We start from the raw sequence: 19185 nt of genomic DNA on the forward strand, positions 1-19185 counted from the left end.
TTTGTATATTTATTGTTATAATTATTTTACATACACACCTTTATTTTTTATTGGGATATTAATGGTGAATCAGCAAACTAATTAGCCAAAGTTTTTTAAAAATCCAATTCACCCCTCCGTCTTGGGATTACACCATTCCTTACAACTGGTATAAGAGTCTTGTTACAAAAAGCTTAAACGTTTTTGTTAAAGACACATAGCTCATGTTGGTGTATCCCCGTTTTGTGAATGACAAATCTCTACCGGGCCTCCAATATTTTGTGGCGAAAATTTTACCGTTTGGAAACAAAGAGTGACTATTTTTATCAAATCTATGGATTGAAGAGCTTGGAGAGTAATTGCACAAGAGAATTTTGTGCCTATGAAAATTGTTAATGATATTGAAATTCCCAAACTTGAAAATGAAATGAATGGGCATGATACTTATTCAATGCAAATCAATTCTAATGCCATGAATATGTTGTATTGTACCTTAGATACTAATGCTTTTAAAAAGATCATGACTTGTACTAGTACTAAGGAAATTTGGGAAGAGTTTGATAAAGAATATGGAGAAACCAAAGAGAAGGAGACCACCACTCTGGATGTTCCGAGCTCAAATGATCAAAAAGGAGAAAAAATGTTGTTTTATAGCATTAATCGATGAAGATGTACATTCTTCTCCTTTCACTACATTTAATGGTTTATGCAATAATTTTTGTGATGAAACTTGTGGTAAATCTAGTAATGAATTATGTGATAGGATTGGGTGAATTGACGAAGAAGAATTCATATAATCGACCCCATCTAGATGTAACTTAAGCCTTGTTGTTGTTGTTGTTGCCGCTGTTAATGTTAAATAGAAATAATTTGAGACCGAATGGATAGCATACTAAATGGGTACTCTAAAACCAACCAAAAATTTCCTCCTTATCAAAGATAATATTTTATGGACACATGTACTTCAACTCAACCCAAAGCCCGGGTGGCCCTGCTTTCGCCAAGTCACACCCCAATGATACGATCATTGGCGCCAAAGGATTTATAAACTGAAAAAAGAATAAAGGTAAATGGCAATGCAAAGCCGCCATTAACGTCGAACGGAAGAAGACATTACTCTCTTCTCTCTCTCGCTCTCTCTTTCTCTCTCCGGTTTGAATTCTCTCTCGTTTCATCCATTCCGTTTGCAAAAATCTTAAGCTCATCTTTCCTGATCAAACTTCTCTTGGAATCTAAAGTTTCCAATTTGGATCTTTTAACTTCTCTTATATTTCTTCTCTCATTCAACTGTTTTTCTTCTGGGCCGTGGTTGGATTATCGGTTTAACCTGGATTTTGTTATTGTTTTTTCAAAAAATTCTCTGCAGTTTTTTTCTGTGTTGATTGACCAACAATTTCTCTGGCTCGAAGTAGAAGTGCTTTGAACTTTGGCCTGTTTTATTTCTTGATAAACCTGTATCTTCTAGTCAGTGAATTCTTCCAAATTGTTTTTCTTTCTTCCTTTTTTGATTTTGTTTATTCAATTTCCCTGGGTGGTGTTAGTTAGTTAATTTTCTAGGCTTGAGTTTCGTGAACTCATTTATGTTCTTGAGTTAAGGGCTTAGCTAATAATGCAGAATGTAGGAGGATAAGAGGATGGGATCTTTATCGTTAATTCAGCTTCTCTGGGTTGTTTCTGGTGTTCTCTTTGTGACCTGTGATTCCTTTCCATCATCTGAACGTACGTGTCATTAACTTTTCTTGCTTTCTTTATCTTGATTTATTTACTGCTTCGTACTATTTGCTTGTGATTGTGATCCTAGTTTTCGAATCAATGTGGATATTATTGAGCATTTTTGGAAATTCTAAATCGAAATGTACTGAGTTTGAATGGGCATTTGCCAATAATTTAGTTCCACATGTTTTTTATCCTGACTGTAAGTTCTCTGTTTTGGCACAGTTTGGGCTCTTATAACTTTCAAAGAAGGCATAGATGAAGACCCATTTCAGGTTTTGTCAAGCTGGAATGCCCTGGATGCAGATCCTTGTGACTGGTTTGGCATTTCCTGCTCTGTGGCTAAAGAACATGTTATAAAGCTGTAAAAAATTGTCCCTCTTTAATTATAAATACATTTTTTTTACTAAATAGTTTTCCCATATGGTAGAGATTTCGTACGAACAACATGTGTGCTGAGGCTAAAGTGAATCACCCTTTTGTGTTGGAATCCCAATTTGCAGGAATATTTCTGGGTCATCTTTGAGGGGGTTTATTGCGCCAGAACTTGGTCAACTCTCTGACTTGCAGAAACTGTATTCTTTTCTTCTACACACCATATGAAAATGGGTTTTAGTTATTTTACATTAATTTTTCAGAATGAGATCACCAAAGCTTAGTTTGCTATATTTTTTGTAGCATTTTACACGGGAACAATCTAATTGGAACTTTACCCAAAGAAATCGTCACCTTGGAAACCCTAATGGTCTTGGATTTGGGGATGAATCAATTAACAGGCACCATTCCACCTGAGATTGGCAATTTGAAGTACCTTGAGGAACTTCGACTGGACATGAATAGGTTTACTGGAACCATTCTTGGTAGTAACAGTTCAAGTTTTGCATCTATTATGCGTGGAATGTGAGTAGAAGATTCTTGTGACGGAATCATTTGGCTTTTAATCTACTACTTGCTACAGTATTTCATGCTTTCTCTACAAAAATGCCTTCTTGTTTTAATCACTTTGAAATATGCTTCTTGTGTATGTTTCTGATATGTATGTGAAGATTGTTAAACCTATTTCTCCACGCTACTACGCCATCAGCTAGAATAATATAAGGTGGTGAAATATACAAATCATGTACTGCATAATCAGTTGATTTGTCCTTCTTTTAGCCAGTAGCATAATCTAGCATCACTGTAGCATATTATTGGTTCATGACCCATGCCAAAATTTGTCTCTTTTGTGGATTTGATGCTAAAAGTAATGTGACGTGAAAGATACAATTTATACATTGCCTAATCTGTCGATTTTGTCCTAGAAAACCATGTCATTAATGATATGTATGATATATTAATTAATAGTGTTGCGGCTACAAGTGGGGATTCTAGGGAATGCCCATTCACTACATGTGCACATCAAGGGTCTACCTTGAGTGCTTATAGAGGTGCACATCTAGGATCTACTTTGACTTATTATCTTTTTTGCATTGGTGATGGATGAATTTACTAGAAATATGTAAATGAGTCTCATGGTGTATGTTTATGATATTGTTTCAATTGATGAAACTAGGGGTGGAGAAAAATTTAATTCTTTAGAATCTAGATGCTTTTAGATAACTAGAAATAAGATGGAATATATATTTTAGTTGTTTTAGGAGGAATATTGGAGAAAATATTAAACTTGATGGTCTAGAAATTAATGACACTAATAAATATTGATACCTTGGACCGATTCTACTAGTTGAAGGGGTATTTGAAGATGTAATACATAGAGTTAAAGTAGGTTGGGTAAAAGTCAAAGTAATTGAGTCGTCCCTTAAAAATAAAAAGGAACTTATATATAGCTATGCTATATGGATTAGAATGTTAGGCAGCTAAGAAGCAAGTCCAAAAATAAAAAATTGCCGAAATGAGAACGATAAGGTGGGCGAATAGTAACTGTATAAGACAAGTGAAGCGTGGTAGCGATGGTTTGGGCATGTTTGCACATAGGTCAAATAATGCACTAGTGAGGAGTGAGCTAGTCAGCGGTTGTAAGAGAGGGGAGGGTAAGACCCAAAATAATGTGAGATTGAGATAGGGGTTAAGAATTTGACAGCCCCCTAAAAGAATTTGAGCTAGTCAGACAATATGACACAGGATAGTATAGAATGGCAGGAGAGGATTCGTGTAGCTGACCCACCTAGTGGGACTCAAGGCCTGTTTATTGTTGTTACTGTTATAATCTGTCCATGTGTTATTTTCTTAATCAATAACATTATCTAACTGTCAATTGGATTGAATACCACTCTCTGTGAGGGTTCTCGTATTATATAGCAAATAGAAATGTTAGTTACAATGCTGAAAATCAGCAATTATAGCCATCTAGGAGACTAAATAAAGCAATTACAATCAGCCTATTAGTTACTTACAATCAGCCTATTAATTACATAATATCAACTACAATCAGCCTACTAACCACAAAATATTTAATTTAATAATATAAAATCATGCAATAATTAGAGAGACTAATTATGGCACCGTATCTAACTGACATCCCCCCTCAAATTGATGCTGGCCGATCCAGAAGCATCAATTTGCCCACATGGAACTGATGGCGCTGTTGTTTCATAGCCTTCGTGAAGACGTCAGCTATCTAGAGGTGAGTAGAAACATGAGGCAGAGATATAATTCGAGTGTCCAAGGCTTCTCAAATAGAATGACAGTCCACTTCAATATGCTTTGTACACTAATGATAAACAGGATTAGTAGCTATTTGAATGGCACTAGTATTATCAGCATGAAGAGGAGTAGAATTAGATTGAGAAAAACCAAGCTCAGCCAAAAGCCTACGAAGACAGACAATCTCAGAACATGCAACAGACATTGCCTGGTATTCGGATTTAGTAGAGGATTTAGAAACACGAGCTTGTTTCTTACTTGTCAAGAGATCAAAGAATCACTAAGAAACATGCACCAACCCGTGACAGACCGCCAAGTATCAGGACATACGGCCCAATCCGCATCACTATAAGTAGCAAGGCGAAGTGGAGAGCCAGTTGGAAAGAACAACCCGCGGCCAAGTGACCCCTGAAGATATCGAATAATATGACGAATAGCAGCTAAATGAAGATGGCAGGGGAGTTTGCATAAACTGACTAACCTGCTGGGCAACAAAGGAAATGTCAGGCCGAGTAATAGTCAAATAGTTCAAGCTCCCTACCAATTGTCAGAACACAATGGGGTCAAAAAGAAGATCACCCTCCTGACTTCGATATTTCACATTGACCTCCATAGGAGTATCCACCAAAGGCGAATCTTGAAGACCGACTAGCCCAATCAAATCCTGAGTATATTTGCATTGATTCAAGAATATACCTGAAGAATCTGTGTGCATTTCCAAACCCAAAAAATACGTAAGAGGACCAAGATCTTTCATATGAAAAGAAGCTTGAAGATTCTGCTTTAGATGATCATTCAAGTTGGGGTCAGTGCTAGTAATGACAATATCATCCACATATGCAAGTAAGAGAATGAGACCAGTCGAAGTCTTGCAAAAAAGAAAAGAAGAGTCAAATTGGCTTTGAACAAAGGAGAGACAATGCAAAGTAGACTTGAATTTTTCAAACCACGCTCTGGGAGCCTATTTTAAGCCATAGAGAGATCGCTTTAACTTACATACTGTGGAAGACGGAGAAGAAAACAAACCCGAGGAGCCAATGGCTTTAACAGTAGAGGGGCAAGGAACAAATCCTAGGTATGATTGTCTTGGAGAGCTTGAAGTTCTTCATCCATTGCTTTTTGCCAACATTCATGTTTAACAGCCTCTGAAAAGCATGTAGGAATGGAAATAGATGACAAAGTAGTGTTAAAAGAAGTGTGGTAATCATCATACCGATCATGAGGACATGATACCCAGTTAGATTGTCGATGACTAGGCTCAGGAGGCATGGGAAATCTGATCGGACTTGTCTCGGATGTCATGTCAATCTTATGAGAAGTCGTCGGAACAGCTTCAGATGAAGGGTCAATCTCTAGAAGAGGCAAAGCTGGTCGACATCGAGTATACACAGGAAGAGATGGTAATTCATCAAAACTAGGTTGAATACTAATCTCAGGCAACGACTTAACATGTGTAGGAAAGAAACATTGATTGTCAAAGAAAACAACATTACGTGACATATGAAATTTGTTAGCACAAGAATCATAGCAAACATAACCTTTGTGGGAAATACTATAACCCATAAAGGCACATTTAACAGACTGAGCAGAGAGTTTGTGATGTTCATGATGAGGTAAATGAACAAAGAAAACACATCCAAAAAGATGTAGATTAAGATAGCTAGGATGTTGATTGTACAAACGGTAATAAGGAGAATCAAAATTCAAGACCTGAGAGGGCAGTCTATTAATTAAGTATACTGCAGTAGATAATGCCTCAACCCAGAATTTAGACGGGACAGATGGTTCAAGCAATAAGGTGCGAACAACATCCAAGAGGTGTTGGTTCTTTCGTTCCGCCACCCCATTTTGCTGAGGAATATTAGGACAAGAACGTTGAGAGACAATTCCTTTGTGATGTAAGAAATCATGAAACTCGTGGGACATGTACTCTCCACTAGAATCAGACCTCAACATCTTAATACATGTAGAAAATTAGTTCTCAATATATGCGACGAAGTTCTGAAAAAGAGATAGGACCTCATATTGGCCTGAAGAAAATAGACCCAAGTATACCGACTGAAATCATCTTTGAATGTCACAAAATATTTATATTGAGCATGAGAAATTATAGGAGAAATGCCCCACACATCACTATGCACAATATAAAAGCATTCCGCTGCACAACTACAATGAGAAAGAAACAACGGAGTCTTACTCTTACCAAGTTTGCATACAGAACAATCAAATGACCAGTGTTTAGAAACATTTTCTTTATTGCCTAACAAACCAGAATTTAACATACGAGACAATACAACAGAGTTTGGATGGCCCAAACTTTTATGCCATACTTCACTTGAAGTATTAACTGTCATACAAGCCAAAGATAAACTACTAGGAATAGAAAACTGCAGTGGAAAGAGTCTACCAACTTTAGGCCCCTTCGCGAGTATCTTCCCTGACACCTGATCCTGCACAAGACAACCATCACGAGAAAAATGGACATCGCACTTTTTTCTCAACAAACTGGCCAACCGAAATAAGATTATTAGACAGTCCAGGAGATACATAAACATCTTTGAATGAAGGATTGATATCTCCTATTTCATTAATAGCTAAATGAATTGCATTAGCTACTTGAATTTGCGACGAACCATGATATGGACGAACATTGCACAACACATTAGATGATTTGGTCATATGATTGGATGCAGCTGAATCAATAAGCCAAGACTTATGTGAAGTATTACCTTGAAGCCCCAAGGCGGAGAAAGGAGACATAAACATTTGCTGGACCATTTCAGGGATAAGACTAGAGGATCCAGTTGCAGACGATGAAGCTGAGGACATCCCTGGAGCAGAAGAAGTGTTCACTGTAGCCTTGATAAGCAGTGGTGTGACGATTTGGAGGTCGAGTGGGACATTCTCTAATAAAGTGGCCTTGTTTCTTACAATAGTTGCACACTTTCTTTGCATAGTTGGCAGCAATATGACCATACTCCTTGCTGCCAAAACACTGGACCTTGCACATATCCTTACCCTTCCCTCTCCTGTAGGCTGCATAGGCAACGAGATTCAGGTTAGCATCCTGCTGGAACTCAGCCTGTGTGAGAAGGCGCTGCTCCTCGCGAAGTAATTCTACAAAACAAGCATCCAAAGATGGTGAAGGATCTCGGTTCATTAAATTTGAGAGAATAGCCTCAAATTCAGGGTGCAATTTCATCAGAAAATGATCTCTCTTGCTCTGCTCATGAACAGCTTGAACAGCAGAGATAGATGCAGCAGGTACCTTTGCATAAACCACATCAGAAAAATCTCCCCATAAATTCTGAAAACCAGAAAAATACTCCTGAATGGAGAGATCACCTTGAGTGTAACTAGCTATCTCATATTCCAATTGAAATCGACGTGCACTATTATCCTGGTGATAAATCTTCAGCAAGTACTCCCACATACTCTTCGCAGTCTTATAGGCCCTTAAATTGAGCACAATAAGAGGATTAACCAACCCTAAAATCCAGGACATCACACGTGCATCTTTAACCTTCCACTTGGCCAACTCCTTAGGCTCCGTAGGAGCTGGATCACTAACATCATGCTGGCCCTACAATTCTTTCCCTGTAACAAATAAACGAAACTGGAATTCCTAGGCAGAGTAATTTTTTCCAGTAAAATGCACCCTTTCCCTGTAACAAATAAATGAAACAAGAATTCCAAGGAAGAGTAATTTTTTCCAGTAAAACACACCCCAAAGGAATCACTAGAAGACATGATGAAACCTAACAAAAAATTGAATCACAAAAAATAAAACCTGATTCACGTGTGACGAAACAGAACACCGACAGCCACCAGAGATTCTGCAGCAAATAGAATCAACACCACCAAAGATTTGTGTGACGAAACAAAACACCGAAAGCCACCAAAGATTTTGCAGCAAACAAAATCAACACCACAGATCACCAACCCAACAGAAACTGTCGAATAGCTGTTTAATACCCACTGGAAACCTAACAAAAAACTGCCGACGACCCAGAAATTGCTGCTACCCATAGAAAAGAACTGAAAAAAATTAGAACAATCCTAATTGAAATAAAGCTTTGATACCATGTCAATTGGATTGAATACCACTCTCTGTGAGGGTTTTTGTATTATATAGCAAATAGAAATGTCAGTTACAAGGCTGAAAATCAGAAATTACAGCCATCTAGGAGACTAAATAAAGCAATTACAATCAGCCTACTAATCACAGAATATCTAAAGAAATAATATAAAATCATGCCATAATTAGAGTGACAAATTATGGTGCCGGATCTGACTGCCACTAACATCATTGTAAACCATTATATGTTTATCTCATTCCACAATTAGTCTATTCTGTTGGATGTTATGCTAAATGAAATGTGAGGGATGAAGAAGGCTTTGAAGAGATATTTTCTTCCTATTAGTTTGCACTGCTTTTCTGGTGAAATATTTCATGTGCTATATTACTAAATTGAAGCCTTCTTTACTAATTTTGAAATAAGGAATGAATAAACTTCAAGCTCTTCTTGGGATTGATATATATATTTATTAGTAAACATAACTACAGAAGTGAAATACAAGGTTTTACTGCTTAGCAAGGAGTTTTTTGCCTTACTGCTTGTTTTAGTATATAGTATTGGAGTCTATTTCTTCATGTTATCCCACCATGCTGTTTTAAGATCCTATACAGCCCTGATAGGTTGCTAACGTGTTAGAACTATGAAGTATTGCAAAGGACATGGGACCAGTAGTAGCATAAACAGAGATATGGGGATATAACAAATCCTAAAAACGTAGGGCATGACACGGTAAGGGCATGAAAAAATAAATAAATATAAACCTATATATGTATTCTATACAAAAAAAATATATTGACTTATGACATTTATTTAACATTTTATATCTAAAAAACCGAATATAAATGCGTATGTTCTCCCCCTTCCTCTTTCCTCCCATGCAATTCTCAATGTGTCTTTTAAGTTGTCATTGTGGCCAAATTTATTATAAATCTAGATGAACTATTATTGCTATTCCTTTCTGTGAAAAGAAGAATATACTTTTTGCTACTATATGTTGTAATGTTTAAAGCTCATTAAAGAAGCGCAAAAAAGTGTTCAAGGAGTGTCTGAAAAGTTTTCCAAGTCCTCTGAAGTTAACTATATATTTTAAATCATGAATGCATTTATAATTTAAGTATTAGGTAGTGTGAGAGGAATGAATGAGGAATGCCACTGTCCAATGCATGGAGCCAGCTTCTTTATAGAAGGGTCCATGCTGCATAAATTCTCACCATATTCTTTAACAACTGGAGGCAGCCTCTCTATGAATGAGGTAGGGCTGCCTACCATCCACCTTCCCCAGGCCCTTCTGCTAGCTGGAGTCTTGTGCAGTGGGCTGATCGGCGATTGTATTCTTTAACAGAGGAAATAGACATAAACTGAGGTGATTTTGCTGCTGCTGCTGCAATTCTACACAGAATAACTTATTTTGTGAATAAAAGTTAGTCTTGATCCAATGGTAAGGCTAACAGCCTTCCAAAGATGGAGAAAAGGCTGCAGATATCATGCCCTTATCAGACTTATGATATGACAAGGGAGCCTTATTGGTTTTTGTGTCTCTTAGCAACATTTCTCTTTCTTCAATATTTTCTAGAAAGCATCTCAAATTAGATTGCTGTCTCAAGTTTTGATTGAATGCCACTATAATTTTTGAATTATGGATATATACTAATTGAATTATAAATTTATAGTGTGACCGTTTTAACTAATTTTCCTTGAAGATATCTTAGCCTTCATGTTACGTGCAAAACTATGCAAGGCACTTCACTTTTTGCACATTGATTTTTGCATGTAGATTTTTGTTTTTAGTATTCAGCCATTCGAAATTTATCAAAAGTCCTTAAATGGTATAAACCTTCCACCTTTAGAACAGTGCTGCTCTATCTTATTGTGCTGTTTATTTTATCTGCTAATAAATATTCAAAGCATAGATTCTTAGCCTTCATGATACATGCAAAAGTATGCAAGGCACTTCATTTTTGCGCATCAATTTTTGTGTGTAGATTCTTGTTTTTAGTATTCAGCCAGTTGAAATTTATCAAAAGTCCTTTATCGGTATAAACCTTGCACCTTTAGAACAGGGTTGCTCTATCTTATTTTGCTTTTTATTTTGTCTGCTAATAAATCTTCAAAGTGTAGTTAGGATGCCTTAAAAGTTTTCCATGGTAACCTGTTGTTGCACTTCAATGACATGGGGCAAAATAATTTAGAAAAGACTGACTATCAATGTGGATAATTATCATTGCAGTAGTCATTAATAGCTCTGTTATTCTTTTCTTGCCTTCATATTGACATCATTATATTCTATAATAGATTTTGAGCAAGCATTAGTTATATCATTTATCGCAATAATATCAGTGTAATGATACTAAAAAAAAAAGGAAAATAAAAGGCTGAGTATGTTTTAAAGTTTGTAACAGCCAGTAGGTCCAATGACATGGTCATAAATCATGATGTGTTTGGTATTGTTTCAAAGGTCCTTATTTTCTTAGAAGAAATGTTTCCCCTGGCATATTTTTGTTTCAGGCATCCATCAAGTGGGAATGCTACTGGCCTCTGTCTAACATCCAAGTTAAGAGTTGCAAATTTCTCATACAACTTCTTTGTTGGGAGCATACCCAAGTGCTTGGACTATCTTCCAAGGTATTCTGTCTCTGTTTTTGCCTTTGTTTGTGAACTATGTTGTACTTACTTATTTCGGCAGGTCAATTTTTAGAGGGAATTGCCTTCAAGGCCAGGAGCCTAAACAACGTGTTGCTGCACAATGTGGTATGTGTGGCAGTTTTCCTTGTGGGTGTGTATTTGTTGAATTGCCATAGGTGTCAAATACATAATCACCCAATAAAAACGTGTATATTATGATCAATTCTATGTTATTTGACCAAGTCAAAAATTTGGAACTCCTTGCAATGCAAAATGCAAACTGAATTTTTTTTTTACTTTTGGATAGAAAATGAAATTCGTTAACAAGAAATAGAATTTACAAGGAGGTGAAGATAAGAGATTCTCTGAAAAAAAGAAAAAAGAAAAAGAAAAACAAATTACAACCTTTCCTCCAGTCACTTTGAAGATCTGACAATGACAATCCCTAGAATAAAACCAAAAGAGTGAGGTCATAAGGAAAAAAAAACTGGCATTTTTGATACATATTCAAAATTACTTGAAATTTTGTTATAGATACATTTGTATTTCAAAATTAATGAATTTTCTGCGATGCCTGATTCAACTTTATTATTAGGTTCAATAGCTCTTAGTTGTACAATGCTTCATATTATGCTTTGTAATGATAAGATTTCTTTTACAGGTGCCACTCCACCCCACAAAAGCCATCCTATAGTTGGCCCAAAGCAAGAGCATGCTGCATACGGATACAAACACCAGGGGTTATCAAAACCTGACTGGCTTTTAGCCTTAAAAATTGTGACAGGAATCATGGTTGGTTCCCTTTTTCTTGTTGCTCTTCTCACTGCTCTTCATCCATTCAAAGGCAGATCTTCCATCAGTATTTCCTGGAAGAAATCAGTAAGGGAGAAGGAGGATCTGACAGCTTACATAGGTTAAATTCATACTCGTCAACTGCCTGCCATTTCCACCCTATTGCCTATTGACTTGCAAAGGCTTATTAATTAGAAACAATAATGACTTAATTTAGTGAAGTTTCTATGCAGATCCTGAGATGTTGAAGGATGCATTGCGATTTAGCAGGCAAGAGCTTGAAGTAGCATGTGAAGATTTCAGCAACATCATTGGCTCGTTTCCTGACTGTCTGGTCTACAAAGGCACACTCAAAGGTGGGCCTGAGATTGCTGTGATTTCCCTTTGCATCAATGAAGAGCATTGGACGGGCTATCTTGAACTTTATTTTCAGAAAGAGGTTGTTACTCTTTATTACTAGACACCTACAGAAAAGTTCAACGTACTGCTTACTTTGGAAGGATACCATGGGCCTACAAAAAGGTGGAACTTGAAAATTTTATGAAGGCCAAACTTTTAGAAGTTTCAATCTGTTTCCTGTTTTATTGCTTTCAGGTTGTGGATTTGGCAAGATTAAATCATGAGAACACTGGAAAACTATTGGGCTATTGTAGAGATAGCACTCCTTTTACAAGGATGCTGGTTTTTGAATACGCATCAAATGGAACTCTATATGAGCACCTTCACTGTAAGTTGGGCTTCTTTTGCTAGCATTTTTTTCTTCATAGTGCTTCAATTGCTAAAACCTGAGCTGTTTTAACTGTAGGTGGAGATGGATACCAGTTATCTTGGACACGACGAATGAACATTATTATTGGCATTGCTCGTGGACTAAGTTATCTTCATACAGGATTTGAGCCGCCATTCTCCATATCTGAGTTTAATTCGAGTGCTGTATATCTTACAGAAGATTTTTCTCCAAAGGTATGTTCAAGACCTTGTATCAGTTCGTTAAAGCAAATGCAGCAGAATATTAATCTTCATGTAAAATGATCAAGCGAGGGGCTAAATTAGTGTCTTGGTGGGTTCATTACACCAAGAGAATCTTATAACATGCCCATTATAGTACATGGTTCCCTCTTTGTGTTGAAAAATGGGCTGTTAAAATCTCAAGTATCTTTGTGAATAATGAATAAATTAGGAAGATGAATAAATGTAAGATTTTATTTTATTGTATTTTATTTTATTCTGTAGGGAGATTATTTTCTTATTTAGCTTAGTTGATTGTATTATAAAAGATTGGGATGTACATATGTGAATTGAATAATTATTCATATAGAATTTTGCTTATGGTATCAGAGCTAGGTTCCTAAACCTTAGCTAACTATGGCAGACGACGCCATCAACCGTAGAGGGTTGAGTTCCTCTGAAACTCTCATTGGCAACTTTGGCATCGTCTCAACCATGAGTTCGCAGGTTTCCACTCTTGGTGGAGAAATTGAACGGAAAAAAATTCTGTGAATGGGCTCAGTCCATTAAACTAGTGATTGAAGGAAAAGGGAGGTTAGGATACCTTACTGGTGAATGGAAGAAGCCTGTCACAACCGACATCGCGGCTCTGCAAAAATGGAAAGCTGAGAATTCCATGGTGACAGCGTGGCTTATAAATTCGATGAAGCCCTCAGTCGGCAAGATATACTTGTTCCTTCCAACGACCAAGGATGTCTAGGACGCAGTTCGCGAGACATACTCTGATGCCGAAAGTTACTCCCAAATCTTTGAGATTAAGACCCGACTGTGGCAGCTGCAGCAAGGAGAAAGGGAGGTCACTGAGTACTTCATGGAGATGACCACCCTACGGCAGGAGCTTGACCTTAGCGTCGATAAGAGTGGGAGTGCTCTGCAAAGCATATGGTACAAGCAACGCCTCGAGAATGAGAGGGTGTTCGAGTTTTTGGGAGGTCTCAATCGCAACCTGGATGATGTACGAGGGAGGATCCTTGGCCGGTGTCCCCTACCTTCCACTCGGGAGGTCTTCGCAGAGGTGCGGCGTGAGGAGAGTCGCCGCAAGGTGATGTTGAAGACGCATAGCGCACCTGAAATTTCAGCCCCAACCCGAAAAGACATGGGGCCTGAAGTTTCGGGCTCGAGCTCGGGCTCAGGCTCCGGTTTTGGACAAAGGCCACAAAAAGGAAAAATTTGGTGCGAACATCATCGAAAGTCGGGACATTCAAAAGACAGATTCATGGAAAACCTGCAAAAATATCAAAAAAATCGCGGGTATCAGGCTGCTGCTGATTATTCAACTGAAAAATCACAAGGTGAAAAAAGCAATAACATTTTAAGTAGTGTGTTCAGCCCTGAACAGTTAGATCAACAATATAAAATGATTTCCTCAATTCAAACATTGGGTCAGTCTTCCACTGGTTCTTTGACTCACTAAGATAATTATTTATCAGCCTTAAATACTATATCTTGTTACAAATTACCATGGATAATTGACTCGGGTGTATTTGATCATATGACTGGTTCTTATCAATTATTTTCATCCTATTCACCATATGTTGGAAATCTGAGAGTCAAAATTGCAGATGGTTCTTCTCACCAATCGCCAGTAAAGGACGTATTCGCATATCTGACTCTGTAACTTTAAAATTTGTCCTCCATGTTCCCAAGTTATCTTGCAATTTGTTATCTATCAACCAGTTAACGAAAGACTCCAATTGCTTTGCTAAATTTGTTTCATCTCATTGTGTTTTTTAGGACCTGTCATCAGGGAAGACGATTGGCACTGTTAAGGCGTATGAATGACTCTACTACTTTGAGGAGGTAAGCTTGAGTAAACAATATAATACTGCAATTTGTGATTCTGTATCTATCTCTAGAGAGAATGAATTTTTATTATGGCATTCTAGGATGGGTCACCCAAATTTTCAATATTTAAAACGTTTGTTTCCATTTATATGTTCAAATAAAAAGTCTTCTGAGTTTCAATGTGAAGTGTGTGAGCTTGCAAAACACCGGCGTGCCTCTTTCCTATCATCCATATACAAACCATCCCACCTGTTTACTATGATTCACAGTGATTTGTGGGGACCCTCAAGATCCCCCAATCGCACCTATACAAAATGATTTGTTATTTTTATTGATGACTATACTCGTCGTTTTTGAGTTTACTTGTTGAAAGATAAAACAGAAGTCCGCTCCATTTTTGTCAAATTTTATTCCATGGTTCAAACACAATTCCAGACTCAACTTCAAATTTACGTACTGATAATGGTACGAAATATTTTAATGAAATTCTGGGAACTTATCTTCAAAAAATGGGATTATTCATCAGAGTTCTTGTGTAGACACCCCTCAACAAAATGGGGTTGCCGAATGAAAAAACAGACATATACTTGAAGTAGCTTAGGCTTTGATGTTCACTACAAACATGAAAAACTATTTTTGGGGAGATGCCATCTTAACAGCTACCCATCTCATTAATTGAATGTCGAGTCGAGTATTTTCCTTTGCCATTCCTCTCTAGAAATTCCAGGAATTTTTTCTGACCTCTCGCCTTCCCTCCAGTCTTCCGCTAAAAATCTTTGGTTGCATTGCATTTATTCATGTTCATGCTCACCATCGGGATAAATTGGATCCTTGTGTTGTTAAATGTGTTTTCATCGGTTACTCCCCTACCCAGAAAGGATACAAATGCTATGATCCTGTCTCAAAAAGGACGTTTGTTAGCCTGGATGTCACATTCTTTGAAACCACTCCTTTTTTCCCCAAGACCTCTCTTCAGGGGGAGAAATGGAGTAAAGATCGGTTCGTTGACTTCTTTACTATTGAATATGTACCATCTAAACCCGTACCATCTATTAAGATGCCCAATGCTTCATTCCATGACCTATCTATTAAGCCTTACATTGCTTCACTTCCTGACCTGTTGAACACAAAAGAATGCTTAATCTCAGGGGGAGATACAGGAAAACAAAACAATGCAGATATACTTGTTTACTTAAGAAAGTTGAACACAAAGAACAAGGAGAATCTCATACCTGAGACACCAAGAATGTTGGAACCGGTGATGGCTCCGAATAACCATTAGTCCACACCCAATCTTGATCGGGTAATAGAGCTCTCGTCTGATAATGTTGTATCTGAAGACATCAATTTACCTATTGCAATCAGAAAACAAACCAGGTCATGTACTCAATATCCCTGGTCTAAATACATGTCTTGTAAAAGTTTGTCTACAAGATATCGTGCTTTTGTCTCTAACCTTGACAGGACAAGAATTCCAAAGAACATTTAGGAAGCCCTAAAAATACCTAAATGGAGGGAGGCGGTTATGGAGGAAATGTGGGCTCTAGAAAAAAAATGGAACTTGGGAGTTAATGAATTTGCCAAAAGGGAAGAAGTTAGTTAGTTGTAAATGGGTCTTCACAGTGAAACATAAATCTAATGGGATAGTTGAACGATATGAAGCCAGACTTGTTGCAAAAGATTTTACATAAACTTATGGCATTGACTATACGGAGACATTTGCACCAGTGGAAAACTTGAATACAGTTTGGGTCCTCCTGTCCTTAGCAGCCAACTTAGATTGGCCACTACAACAACTTGACATTAAGAATGCATTTCTAAATGGTGAGTTAGAAGAGGAAGTTTACATGACTATACCGCTAGGATTCAGCAGGAAAGGTGTATAAACTCAAGAAGTCCCTGTATGGACTTAAACAATCTCCCAGAGCATGGTTTGACAGATTTGCAAAAGTAATAAAGAACCAAGGATATCGAAAAAGGCAATCAGATCACACCCTATTCTTCCAACAGTCTGAAAAGGGCAAGAGAACAATTCTTATAGTATATGTTGATGATATAATCCTAACTAGGGATGATACGGTAGAGATGGAAAGATTGAAGAGGGTTCTAGCTACTAAATTTGAAGTAAAGACTTAGGACAAATGCGGTACTTCTTGGGCATGGAAGTTGCTAAAACAAAAAAGGGAATTAGTGTTTCTCAGCGAAAGTATGTTACTGATCTCCTAATTGAAACCGGCATGCTTGGATGCAAACCCAGTGAAACCCCGATTGAAACAATAAAGAGGGTTGAAGATTGTGGGATACCAGTTGAAAAGGAGAGGTATCAGAGATTGGTTGGTATGCTAATCTACCTATCATATACTAGACCAGATATTGCATTTGCAGTCAGGGTAGTAAGCCAACATATGCATTCACCAAAAGAAGCCCACTTAGATGTTGTTTACAAGATCCTTCGATATCTCAAGGGTTCCTCGGGCAAAAGACTCTTTTTCAAGAAATATGAAAACAAGAAAGTAGAGATTTTTACAGATGCAGATTGGGCTGGATCAGTGGAAGATAGAAAGTCCACCACAGGTTATTGACATTCGTTTGGGGAAATCTGGTAACTTGGAGAAGCAAAAAACAGAATGTAGTGGCTCGTAGTAGTACTGAAGCTGAGTTTAGGGCAGTTGCTTAAGGAATATGTGAAGGACTGTGGTTACAGAAACTCTTGGAGGAACAACAGGTCCCGGTGGAATTTCCTATCAAACTCTATTATGACAACAAGGCAGCCATCAGTATCTCTCTCAATCTAGTTTAACATGACAGGACTAAACATGTGGAAGTGGATAGACACTTTATCAAAGAAAAAATTGAAGAAGGAACTCTCCGTATGACTTATGTACCTACCAAGGAACAAACTGCAGATATCTTCACTAAAGGGTTGGGACGACAGAACTTTGATGATCTCATTAGCAAGTTGGAGATGATTAATATCTATGATCCAACTTGAGGGGGAGTGTTAAAATCCCTAATATCTTTGTGAATAATGAATAACTTAGGAAGGTGGATGAACGTAGGAGATTTATTTTATTGTATTTTATTCCGTAGGGAGATTATTTCCTTATTTAGATTAGTTGATTGTATTATAAAAGATTGGGATGTACTTATGTGAATTGAAGAATTATTCATATAGAATTCTGCTTACAGCCGACTCTGCTTGCTTGGAATTTAAGGATCAAAGCATGTGAATTCTTGAACAGAGACTTCGTGTATGCTCGAGAAAGCTTGTTTTAAAAAATTCTGGACATGTTTTTCTCTTTTCCTGAGTTTTTCCTAAGTGGGTCTGAAAAGAGGAAAAAGAAATTGCTGCACTCATTTTCTCTTGACCAGGCATTCCGATTTTAAATCCTACTAAGTTATGATAGAACTCTCCTATTGCATACAAAATTGTAGTTTTGAAACTGCCTTTTAATGATGACTGCAGTTGGTTGATTTTGAAAGTTGGAAGACAATTCTTGCAAGATCAGAAAATAACTCGGATTCTATTCAGAGTGAAGGTGCTATTTGCCTTCTTTCAAATTCTCTGGAGGGGCGCCGTCTGGATGTTGAAGGCAACATCTATTCATTTGGTGTACTTTTACTTGAAATAGTCAGTGGAAGACCTCCATACTGCAATGACAAAGGTTGCTTAGTAGATTGGGTGAGAAACATCTCAAAATTTGGGTATAAATATAAAATTCTTTTTTTTTTTTTATTTGTTTCGAATACTATGAAGACATGAATTATAGATGGACCTTTCCCTTTCTGCTGCAGGCTAAGAACTTTCTTGCGCTGCCAGAAGTAATGTGTTTTGTGGTGGATCCTGAATTGAAATATTTTAGATATAATGACCTAAAAGTTATTTGTGAAGTGGTAAATTTATGCATCAATCCAGACCCCATCAAGCGGCCATCCATGCTGGAGTTGTGCACCATTTTAGAGAGCAGCATTGACACATCTGTGTCTTCTCAGCTGAAGGCATCTTCTTCTTTGGGATGGGCCGGGCTGTCACTTTCCCCATAATTGCGTTAAAGTTACCACACTGTAAATACACACACACACACACACTGCAAATACACACAAAAAAATTGTAATGCTGTCTCTGTTTCTGTCTCTGTCTCTCCTCTGTTGCATGCTAAAAGAAAGAGAGCTTTATGGATGATACATTACCTCTGTTTGAAAGTTTGTATACTATTGGCTGATTGGTAAAGTTCTAAAGTTACTCCACTTTGAAATACACCTTGCACCTCAAATACAATAACGCAAAATCCCATTCAGGGAAAAAAATGCCCTTGAGGGAAAGCCAAAAAGCCTACTCTTGACTACTCAAGGATGGTTACAACACTTCATTAATGTTCCTCCAACCAAAGTTCTAGCACCGGTTGCATCTTTGCTCGCATGGTATTAAATTTGCTCTTCTTGTTCTGTTTTTATCTCCCAAAACACCAACCCATATTCCTTAAAATTACCAAAAAAGACTGAATAATAAAAAAGTAGATAAATAAACTTGACATGTACAACATACTGCATGTTAATTATCGAT

At 37.4% G+C, this 19185-nt stretch overlaps 1 protein-coding gene across 5 annotated transcripts; it reads left to right on the forward strand.

Moving 5' to 3' along the window:
- Positions 1-1050: 1050 nt before the first annotated feature.
- Positions 1051-18877, forward strand: LOC131164441 (probable LRR receptor-like serine/threonine-protein kinase At1g63430). Of its 5 annotated transcripts, none has more exons than XM_058121619.1 (12): positions 1051-1698; positions 1918-2056; positions 2196-2267; positions 2371-2592; positions 10920-11036; positions 11098-11162; positions 11698-11949; positions 12062-12267; positions 12423-12555; positions 12634-12791; positions 18088-18303; positions 18417-18877. In XM_058121619.1, exons 1-12 carry the CDS (start codon positions 1614-1616, stop codon positions 18663-18665), a joined length of 1914 nt encoding a protein of 637 aa, XP_057977602.1. In that variant the 5' UTR covers positions 1051-1613; the 3' UTR covers positions 18666-18877. The 5 variants fall into 5 exon arrangements, with proteins under 5 accessions (XP_057977602.1, XP_057977603.1, XP_057977605.1 ...); XM_058121620.1 differs by having other exon boundaries at positions 1052-1698; positions 11110-11162; XM_058121622.1 differs by having other exon boundaries at positions 1052-1698; positions 10920-10964.
- Positions 18878-19185: the final 308 nt, after the last annotated feature.

Source organism: Malania oleifera, chromosome 9, assembly GCF_029873635.1.
Source record: "Malania oleifera isolate guangnan ecotype guangnan chromosome 9, ASM2987363v1, whole genome shotgun sequence".
Classification (NCBI taxonomy): Eukaryota; Viridiplantae; Streptophyta; class Magnoliopsida; order Santalales; family Ximeniaceae; genus Malania; species Malania oleifera.